At 32.7% G+C, this 11,451-nt stretch overlaps 1 protein-coding gene and 2 long non-coding RNA genes across 5 annotated transcripts; 1 reads left to right on the forward strand and 2 right to left on the reverse strand.

Annotated features, from left to right (window-relative positions):
• Positions 1–1,088: 1,088 nt before the first annotated feature.
• LOC122593698 lies at positions 1,089–4,123 on the reverse strand. The gene is made up of 4 exons (XR_006322854.1): positions 3,691–4,123; positions 3,192–3,360; positions 2,442–2,657; positions 1,089–1,586 (listed from the first exon to the last, which is right to left on the reverse strand). It is a non-coding gene; the product is annotated as an uncharacterized LOC122593698 (long non-coding RNA).
• A 245-nt stretch (positions 4,124–4,368) lies between these two features.
• Positions 4,369–5,067, reverse strand: LOC122590673. Its single transcript, XR_006322582.1, has 3 exons — positions 4,955–5,067; positions 4,791–4,845; positions 4,369–4,622 (listed from the first exon to the last, which is right to left on the reverse strand). It is a non-coding gene; the product is annotated as an uncharacterized LOC122590673 (long non-coding RNA).
• Positions 5,068–7,186: 2,119 nt separating this feature from the next.
• Positions 7,187–10,409, forward strand: LOC122593158 (glutathione S-transferase TCHQD). 3 transcript variants are annotated; one of them, XM_043765526.1, is made up of 4 exons: positions 7,187–7,327; positions 8,140–8,375; positions 9,180–9,793; positions 10,315–10,409. In XM_043765526.1, exons 2-3 carry the CDS (start codon positions 8,167–8,169, stop codon positions 9,772–9,774), a joined length of 804 nt encoding a protein of 267 aa, XP_043621461.1. In that variant the 5' UTR covers positions 7,187–7,327; positions 8,140–8,166; the 3' UTR covers positions 9,775–9,793; positions 10,315–10,409. The 3 variants fall into 3 exon arrangements, with proteins under 3 accessions (XP_043621461.1, XP_043621460.1, XP_043621459.1); XM_043765525.1 differs by lacking the exon at positions 10,315–10,409 and adding an exon at positions 9,858–10,014 and having other exon boundaries at positions 7,188–7,327; XM_043765524.1 differs by lacking the exon at positions 10,315–10,409 and having other exon boundaries at positions 7,188–7,327; positions 9,180–10,014.
• The last annotated feature ends 1,042 nt before the right edge of the window (positions 10,410–11,451 follow it).

Below are 11,451 nucleotides of genomic sequence, written 5' to 3' on the forward strand. Positions count from 1 at the left end.
TCAAAAACGCAAAATTATATGTGTTTTAACCGTTTTTGATATAAAAGTTTGTTAATCTAAATAAATATCAATATTATTTAAGGTTTTGAAATTGAAATTACATTGTTGCAATGTTGCATAACTAACAATATTTTTTAAGTTGCACGTAAATTCATCAATCACGTTTATTTGGGTCACCTAAAACCCGACCCAAAAAAACCCGAACCCGAACAACCCAAACCCATATAACCCAAAGCTTATTTGGTTTGGGTTACGGGTTGATTTATAATTTTTCAAAACCCGAATAACCCGACCCAAATAATCCAAAAACCAAATAACCCGACCCATCAACACCCCTACTTAGAGAGAATGCGATTCAATAGGTAATGGGTAATTCTTTTCCATGGGCCTCAACAAACAATAATTATGTAACTGAATGGAATAGTTTTCCTTTCCATGTCTCATTCCTGCTTAACAAACACTCATGGGTACAAAAATAAAAACAACTTTTGGCCATCACATATTAGTATTCATTACTGTAGACATTTTATTTTTTAAAAACCATATTCAATTTATTCATGTAGTTAGCAATATTTTATAAAAGCTTTAAATTTTCAAAAAAACCATCTTCTATTTTATGTTACCATTTATGTAAGTAGATAGAGGATGCTTTTTAAAAATTAAGACGTGTATATATTGTTAATTATGTGAATACTATTAAAGTTGGTTTTTAAAGATACGAGGGCTTAAAACCCGTCCGTTGGACGGCGGGGATGAAGGGAAGTTGTTTTCATGATTGAATTGGTTGGCTTTGTCGAAGCATTAAATTATACCGAGTGACCGAGTAGATGTTTAGTTTGTCGGCTAAACAGAAACTCGTCCATAAACACATGTTCACTATGCTTTCCTCCAATGTCTACTACCTTTTCCATTGATGTGGTTAGTTTTTCAAGACTGAGATGCTATAGATGTTGTGGGGTCGTGGTGGGAAAAAAATTGGTGCGTTGGCCTATTTATAGGCTCCATCAAAATCAAATACACAAACCTTAAGACATCCCTTTCAGCGAATTCCTCCATAGCTATGGTTATAAAACTACTTTTATAATCACTATAACGAAATAATCATCCATAATCATCAAAATATTCTTACAACATCACAGCTTATTAAGAGATTAATGACCTTAATTATAACTAAAGCCTAATAATAAACCATCCCTTTCCTCATTTACACTTCGTTTAGTTAGAATAAAACTAAAAAATAGATAATCCTACAACCGTTAGAACTATACTGATGCGGGAAAACTTAACTCAAGCATGGTAATAAATGTCTTGTCAACGTCTTCAGGTTCAAGCAAAGCTGGGATCTCCAGCTCAAGTGAAGCTAAGTTGGCTTTTTAGTCATGCTTTGGATATTTGGCGCATCCAACGGACTCTATCTGAACAACTAACATGAAAAACTACAGCAAAAGCATTAATAACGACACAAAATCATGCTAAGATACTACATCGAGCCATTGTAGCGTCTTTACCCCCTACCATTTGTGGATTTCAAACAGCATGTCCGTTTTATTTCCTCATCATTCAATTTCTATCATTGAAGATGCTACCTGTTTTGACATGGCAATAAGATTCTTAGTTTCTTACATTATATTAGAACAAACAAAGAGGCAGAACGATCAAAACCATTAAAATGGTATATAGTTACTGTTGACTTTTACTATGAATTAGCAGAAGTAATCCTTGTTTATAGTACAAACGATACTTTTATTTGTTAATCCTTGCTGCTTTTGTATATTTGAGTTTGTGACCTGGTTGAAGATGTCATATGCTTTAGTTCTCATAATATGGTATGCAAAAAGGCTTTTCCTAGTAAATTGTCTGTAATTTCTACAAAATGATATCTAAATTGAAAATGTAATTAGCATATATACCAAAATGGGCAGCGTGGTTGGAGAGAATTCGACAACCTGCAAAATGGAGTTTTTAGAGTGAAGTGACACTTCGACCTTTGAGACCAATCAAAGATTGAAGATTCTCTCAAGTTGATTCCCTAATCTAAGTCAAGTTGGGGAAATCTTGACCCGTGAATTTCATCAAAGGGTCAAGTTAGTTTTAACTTTTAACTTGACCCCTCAAGTTAAAACTAACTTGAGGGGATCTTCATGCCCAATCAAATGGGCTATTTTACGATTTCAACTTGTGTAATAGATTCTTAAAGGCATTGAAAACATTAAAAATTTAGACCACTATTGTGATAATTTGGACTTATAATAACTACTTAAGCACTAATCATTTATTTGAACTTTCTAAAAAAGTGAACAAAGTGCTCGAAGGACCATCCCAACCAGCCCATCGCTTTTTGCCTATTACCCAACATGGTTGACCTACCATCTCGCCACCTCTATATGCATCTTTTTTTATAATAAAAATAGAAGTACAGGACTGTAAATTTAGAAGATTACGTAGTGATTATTGTTCCATTAACAACGCCACTTGACCAGAATCAAAGCATGTGCCTGTAGAGCAAAACCGTCAATAGGTAGAAAAGTCTTTAAGTAGCCATTAGACCTCACATAAATACTTTTACGCAAATTAAGTAGTTCCAGGTCCGTCTGCTTAACCAAATCCAAATTCTCATCTGCACGCGTTGCCACCCCTCATTTATCAATCACAATATTCTGAAAATAAAAAAAAAAAAACAAAATAAGTTGCTGATTTAAAAGAAAACTTAAAGAAGCGTCCAATCCGTTATATCATCTTCTACACCCCCCTGGTTATATAAAAGAGCAAACTATGATCATATGCTAATTTTTACATATAGAGGTATCAAAATGGGTGGGTTGGGTAGCTGTTCCAAACGGAATCAGATTTAAATAGCTTTCTACTACCGTATGAACTTGGACGGGTCAGATTCACTCACAAACATATCTTGCCCGTTTCTAAAAAATAAAGGATCTGCTAAAGAGTACAAAACTATATAATCAGAGAAAGAAATCTTATTTCTGAAAAAAAAAAAAATGATTCGAGAGTCTAGGAGTATTAGAACTTGTATTCTTTGGGCCACTCCCAATACCTTATACGGGTTAGGATAAACTATAAACCAATCAGACCATTAGTATAGATGGGTCAAAATTGACGCCTGTAACTACGGATAATAACAAACATCAGTATATTCATTAAACAAACATGACGCTTTACCTCTAAAAAAATACCTTGCAATCAAATTCCTGTTTCAACATTTATGCACAATAATCTCTACGTGGAAGACATTCACTGTCTTTACAAAGTCTTAGAATGTAATAGTGTTAGCTCTAATTCCCTAATCCATCGTATCATCAAAAAAAACCAACGCCTCTTCCATTTTACCTAGCTTGCAATAACCTGATATAATAAAAGTAAATGTCACGGCTTCAGGTGGAAATCTATCTAGACTGAAAACCTCTTTCAACAACTCATGCACTTTATCGACAATCCCAACATGACTCGGCTAGTTCCTAAAAATCTCGGTATCATAAAAGCATAACGGTCAAATAGGTTATAGTCCCCCAAAGTTATATCACCAAAGCATAAACCACTTATCAATCATATTTAATGAGTTAAGTTAATTATATATGTATCATGAAGGCTAAAAATAGTTTGGGTCAATCCCTGCCCCTGTTTAATATATATAAAAACTACCCACCCAACCTGCACTTTAGGTGTGTCACTCACCAGCATAAATTAGCTCCAAATTCTTTCTCATCATAAGTAAATTCAACACCAAAGCTTCCCCCATTCCTGTTAAAAATAGCCTAGCTACGCAACTTGAGAGATAACTGTGTTATTTTGTAAGCGTCGTAATAGACCATAGATATGAGCAACATCCTTTTGTGTATCTTGCCACAAAGGATCAGACATTGGTTACACGTCAGAAGATGACATTAAAATCTCCATTGGTCAAGCAAATATTGTTGATAATAAATAGATGAAAGTACATTTAGCCTTGTTTTCTATAATTGGCTTTTTTGCTAAGTTCTGCATAAGGTTACAATAAGTAAGAGACTCCAAGGTAATAAGTAATTACAAATAAACAATTACCATGTATAAGAGAGAATGCTAAGCCGTATCAAAGAAACTTATTAAAAAGTAAGAAATGTTTCAATCCACGAACAAATAAATCAATAAAAAGTACCTTTGAGCATTCATGAATTATAACTTCACCATGTAGCCCAACTTGTACTGTGACATATTCATACGCTTAAATATCTATCAAAGATACAACAAAGAATACAAACAAATATAATTGTGTAATAATTTATATGATACAGTGAAGAATGCAAGTGAAAGTTCAAGCCTTTGTGATTTTATGCAAATGTCCTCCACATTTTCTTTTTGTGATTTTAATACAATCTAACTTAAAGGGTAACATGGATTAGTTACCATAACACAATAAATCAAGAAAGCTTTTCTTTATTCAGTTCATCAAAACAATAATGCGTATAATAATGGTTATGAAATTAACAAAAAATTTTAAACCAAATACTTAAAATATATTGTATGAACATGACAATATGAAGATGCAGCATTACATGGTAAAAAAGGTAGAATATAGAATCTCTAACTGTAATTAACGATATCAATATTCACCTGCAATTAACATCAACCTAATTTTACATGGAAAAAAAAAGTCAGAATACAGAAACCATAATTGTAACTAAACTAATGAAATCAGTAGTACTACATAAAATTAGGGTTATAGATTAGATTAACGGCTTGCAATCGGGCCAAAACTCCACACGATGTTTTTGTTTTGAGAATAACAATATGCAAACCTGGATATAAACAAAATTCAAACATTAAGCTTCCTTTTGATAACCTACTGCAATACTGCACGATTATATGAACAAATAAAAAACAAAGAAAGTCAGACCAATTGGATGATAAAATATGAGTTAATTAAAATCAACACAAAAAAATGTAATGGGTAAATGAGTACCAAATGATTATTGGATGCAAATTCTTTATATTGAAAAGGAGAAGGAATGTTGTGAGAGATTTGGAAATATCATTTATAACAGCGGCCTCTTTAGATTCCAAACATTCATTATCATTCAGTCATCCAAAATTCCAAACGTCATTTCAATTACTTAAATGTATATATTAATATTAATATTATCGATATATGTAGTAAACAAAACAATTATTCAATAAAAAAAAATACATGAACATTACGATTGCTTGTTCAGGAAATACACCTAATCATCATAATTACAAAATCTCAAAATAGAACCTAATTAATCGTTGTCATTAAATCATTAAGTACAGAGGTTAATAAGAGAGAGTAAGTTTCAAAATTGTTTCAGAAAGTTAACTTTTATATATATATAGTTTATTAATTACGTGAACAGTTAGAAGATGAATTCTTAAAAAGTAAAAATTTATAGTATATAGCATTGTACCCGCGCGGTGCGGTGGTGGTTGTGACGGCGACGGTGTGGTGGTGGAGGCGAGTGCTGGTGGTGAATGCAACGTCGAGTGCCGTAGATAATTCATAAAAAAAAATTGATTTAAAAGGTTAATGGAGATATTTTAGAAAAATAAAGGATTGATGGTGTAATTTAATTATTAATGTTAAAAGAATAGCGTATGTGAAAATATTTTAAAGGGTTGTAGCCTTATAGGTGTAAATATTACATATAAGTGCATTTTAGACATTTTCCCCCATGTAACTTTCAACATGGGGTATTTTCTTTAATATAAAGTATAGAAGGGCATTTTAGACATTTCTTCCCATATAACTTTCAACATGGGGGTATTTTCTTTAATATAGAGTATAGATATTGTTAATTATGTGAATACTATTAAAGTTGATACGCGATATTACTTTGTCTATATGGTTCATACGCAATATTACTTTGTCTTCATTTGGTATCTTGAACTGTTTAGGTAGCTGGCTCTGCCTCGGCCTTTCTGCCTATAGTCTAAGGAACCTATTATACAAGATTTCCGAGATCAAGAAACTAGCAAACAAATATGCTCGACTGGACTCTTTTCTCGTATGCTCGGAAAATTGAATTTCGGTTCATTTTTCTAGTTCATTTTAGGATCACAACTTCCTGCGTAGTCCGTGCCTGTAGTGATATCCTAATATGGTCTAGCTAGTTATCACTTCTCCCCCTATAATTTAAGAGGGGTCATTCTGAGAGAGAAAAGAGAACCTCCCATTAATGATCCGAAGTTGGACTAATTTGGAAACATTGGGCAAATTCCACATCTCTATCCTCTAGGTAAAGTACTCTATAAGAAAGAAGGACAACTCAGCAATGGTTAAAGCATACAGATTTGCCATTGTTAACGTAAATATTAGTTAAATTTTCTCTCAAACCGACATTGCATTTTTTTAGTGTATAATAATAGAAGAAAACTATATATTCTTTTAAAGATTAGCCTAGATAGTAATATATGGATTTTACTATTTTTTTTTTAATGTTTAATCTTTAATCTTTCCACATGTTTTATCTAATATTTTATGAAGATTTTAAAGATATTATTTAAAAAGAATTTATCATTTAATAGAAAGGAGATACGTCACCCGGGCGTTGCCTCGGAAAACATTATATAGTTTGAATAACTGAGTTGATATTGATCTTTTAATTAATAATCTATTATTAATCAAAGAGATTTGACGGTATAAAGCATCAACGGAAATAAAATTAAAAACTAATAAGTATTACAAATTAATAGTCAGAGATGATTACGTGTATATATTTGAAGTGTACCTAATACTGTTATAACGTAATAATTCACGTGTAATAAGATGAAATAATCTTATAAATGTAACAAACTTTAAAAAATGATAATGTTCAATTGAAATAAGTCATTTTTGTAAAACAAAGATCAAAACATAAGGCCCAAAACTAAAGGTGGACCAGAGAAAATAAAATTGGCACGTTAATCAAGCCTAAAATTAAAAAACTAAAAAAGACTCAAATTAAATGAAAATGACCCGTTAAGAATATAAAAACGGGCCCAAAGAAATTAAAAATAGCCCATTAATATTTTTTACACGTAAATCGATGTTTTGTTTTTAATATATATACTAATGTACTCGTACTAGATAGCGCATAGATTCCCATAAAAGAAATGTACCTTATGCAATAAACGCTGTACATTATTACAGTTTCCATTCTTTTTCCAACCCATTTCTTCCACATTCTTCTGTCGCTTTCTTCTTTTTTATCAAACACAAACCTACACTTTCGGTTTTCAAACCCCCACAAGCCCACATTTCTCTCAACTTTCAAATCATCATAACATTATTATTATTATTGGAAAAGAAAGGACAGCGCATCTATATTTCCAGCAGCAGGTACGCTGTTTTTCCTTGATTATTTTGGTTTGCTTTTATGTTACAACATTCTTGTTTACTATCCAGGTTTGACTTTCTGATTTCCTCAAGTTTTGAGCTTGGATTCCTTTTATCTTTATTTACAGTTAATTGTCAATTTCCTTTTTTAAAATAGGTTTTTTTTTTGCTATGGATGAATTTGGTATTACTTGGGTTAGCCGACAGTTCTCGAAAAAACAAAAAGTTGAATTCATGAATATGATTATTTGGGATAGTTTTATGATTATTTGGTTTTACAAATATGTGGTCCCCTTTCATTTTATTTTTGGTAAGATAAAAGTTTTTCCGAATTTTTTTTTTTAGATAGATAGTTGTAAATTTGTAATTTGTATAAGTTTACTGTCTTTTCAAAAAAAAGTTGTAATCTGTATACAATTTCACTCATGAGATCAAAAAGATTTCATTTCCAACTCAAAAAGAAAATACAAATTTTGATTCTTTTATGGCTTCTTTAGGACAAAATGTATTTCAACTTAAAAGACATATTAACAAGTATTAGAAACTGGAAGTATTTGGTTTTAAAGATGTAACAAAACAAGTTGGATGGTCACTTTTATTTGACTTGACTTCCATCTATGTAAATGGCACTTTATATAATCTGGAAAGCGGATACCGAACAAATTCGTTAAAAGATATACAAAATACTTCAGATTCCCCCTTGTCTTTCCGTCTACTTTAAAAGCATCTTTTACATTTTATATTTTAAGCAGCTTAAGTTGAAAGCTGTTTTCTGTGAATCACATTTTCATGTTAATTGCTTACTAAATCTTCAGATTTTTGACTACGTGGAAGGAAGCGCGATGCAACTGTATCATCACCCGTATTCGTTAGACAGCCAGAAAGTCAGGTTGGCATTGGAAGAAAGAAATATTGATTACACATCATACCATGTCAACCCCGTTACAGGAAAGAACATGGATCCGTCATTTTTCAGGATGAATCCATCTGCCAAGGTCCCTGTTTTTCAAAACGGTTCACATGTTATCTTCGACACTATTGAAATTATTCAGTAAGGTTTCTTCCATACATTTACAGTACTTGAGCATAAATTCATATGGTATGTTGTATATATAATACACATCCAAGTTAGTCTATTAGTATAATTTTTGAAGTTTGACACTGAACTAGATGGGATTATTTGGGAAACGATTTATATGCTAATTCGTCAATATTAAAAATGATAGGTAAAAAGGAAAAAACTCAAACGTAAAGAATACTTTAGAAATCGCAATAAGCGTACTAAAGTTTCTAAAGCCTTATAAGTAGAAGCCGAGTTAAAATATGGATCATTTGGCTGTTTTAACTTAGATTTGTAAATTATATAGGCCTAGACATCAAGTTTCATGGTGGATTTATCTTATTTAAAACTGTGACTATTATACAGTTTCATGGATGCTGTATTTTATTCATAATGGGCCAAACAGAGAAGTTAAATAAGATGGGTGAAATCAGTTAAACTGGTAATGAGTTGCTTCAAATGTTTTCAAATGCTTATACTTTGTAAATCGTTTTATTTTATGGGAGATAGATTCCTCTATGAATAAAATAGTTTTCTTACGTTTTTCCTTTTTTAACATTAGCTAGTTACATCACTAAAAAGGACAAGACCATGTTGATGGACCAACCCAATTCTACCCATACTTAAGAATGACCCGTTCCAGTCCAAACTACTATTGACCTGTTATCATCGTGTTTTGACACATTTCACTCTAGTACAATATTATATAAATGTTTGTACACTAAATTTTTCTACTTTTAACTTGGTAAGATTGTAAGAACTTCAATAACACATTGTAACATGAAAATCTTACAGATATATTGAGAGGATTGCACTTGTCTCGTCAGGCAGCGGCATAATAAAACAAAGTAGCAAAAGAGTTGTGGAATGGATGTATAAGATACAAGAATGGAACCCAAAGTTTTTCACCCTTTCCCACATCCCCGAAAAGTATCACATTTATGTATCCAAGTTTATAAGACGTGTAATTATTGCTCGAATGTCGGAGGCTCCTGACCTAGCCGCTGCTTACCATACCAAACTTAAAGAAGCTTATGAGACCGAAGAGAAATTACATAACCCGCAGGTGTTACAAAGAAGTGAACAACATCTTATAAAGCTCCTTGATGAAGTTGAAATGCAACTCGAAGAAACATTGTACCTAGCCAGCGATGAGTTTACACTAGCAGATGTAATGTTGGTTCCTATATTGGCCCGACTAACCCTTTTGGGTTTGGAGAAAACATATATAAGTGATAGACCAAAGTTAGCGGAGTATTGGATGTTGGTGCAGACAAGGCCGAGTTATAAGATTGTGATAGGGAAGTATTATCATGGGTGGAGGAGACGGAAAACACTGTTGAAAACATGGTGCATTATTCGTATGAGATGTATGTTCAAACGGTATTGAACCAGGCGTATAAGTAAAGGTATTGTTACTTTTTTGTTTATCATGTCAACTGCATCATGATATTGATTGATGTTTTTTTGTAGGATTATGGGTATTCTACCATTACTTCTCTTCAATGTCAAATGTTCTGTATATTAGTTATGTAATGTACTGGACAGAAAATTGTAAATGTTGCATTACTAAAGTCTAAAATAACATTGTGTTGACCGTTTTTCAATAAAGACCTATGTTTGCAAGTGAGTAAAGATTACGATGCATATAGGTTATGTGAGGGTCAATATTTTTTTTATTTGAAACAAAAGGTGCTCTCTTTTTGGTCTTTATTGGTCTTAAGAGCAGGCCTAAATATTAGGCCGTGTGCCTGTGTCAGTGTGCAATGGAGCAAGAGCCCATATCCATATAAGAGTCTATATTTTTATTCTTTAGTCCAATTAAAGGCTCATTCCCAAACAAATGTTGTAACGTATTTTTGTTCCAGTTTTATCGATTATAGGCCTATATTTTTGTTCATGTGACTCTCCCCACTATTTATGCTCCCAGGTACGAGACCCAATCCCTCTATGGTGGGTATGTGGCTTTCATATTGAGTTCGTAAATGGTGTGAATTATTCAGAAGTGTCTATTGAGTTTGTAATAAACTGGGTGCGGCATTGCCTATTATATATGTTGGTCCTACACAGTACACGTACACTTGATGATTATGTGGTACTCGTAACTATCACGATTGGTGATGCTATGTCAAATATTATCAACCATAATGAAGTTGTTTACGCTAATCAACTTAGCCAACTCTTGCCATTGATCATAAACCGAGGAAGGCAACTAATTATATTGCTTACATTACTTGTGAATGGAAGATAAGTCACGTAAGTTTTGCTTATATCGTGACGCAATTCACACAATAACGTCTATCGGGATTTCATCAAGAATCTGACCTCACTGCCTATCAGTGAACTACGCAATCGACAGATTAATCGCTATTTTTAGTACAATAGCAAAGACAATGAGAACTATCAAAGAAAGTAGACAATTATATTGATCAACAACCGAAGACTTTTTTCCTTTTGTTGAAAGAACAACGTACGAATAAGGGCTGGTTATCCTGGATAACTCATTGACTATAAACGATTTTATACATCCGCACTTATAACCAACGCCGAGTAGTCGAAATCTACGGTTTCATCGAAGAAATTCGCTGCTCGAAAGCCCACAACGATAAACCAGCTGGTTGCCCTTTAATCGAACTAAAACCCATATATATTATATGTTATCATCACAGATACGTATGTATGTATACTATAGTAGTATTTAAATTAATTCCACAACGCGCGTACGTCACACTAATAAGCTTAATTTTACATTGGTTCATATGGGCGGTGGTTTAACTTTGACGCTCGCTCTCCATCCGACCCCCATATATATATATCCCCATCCCTATCTATCCCTGTTCCAAACATATCTCTCTCTCACACATATATATCTGTTCAGTGCAGTGGTGAGAAATTCTCAATAAAGGAGATATATAGATCAAAGATGGCGTCTGGTGCTGTATCTTGAAATTCACCACCATAAATTAATAGGATATACTAAGTACTCTACCAACTTTAATTTAATACGACTACCCCATTCTTCTTTCTTACGTTGTCCAATATTATATATACATAATATTCCATTCAG

This window comes from Erigeron canadensis, chromosome 3, assembly GCF_010389155.1.
Source record: "Erigeron canadensis isolate Cc75 chromosome 3, C_canadensis_v1, whole genome shotgun sequence".
In the NCBI taxonomy this organism is placed as follows: domain Eukaryota; kingdom Viridiplantae; phylum Streptophyta; class Magnoliopsida; order Asterales; family Asteraceae; genus Erigeron; species Erigeron canadensis.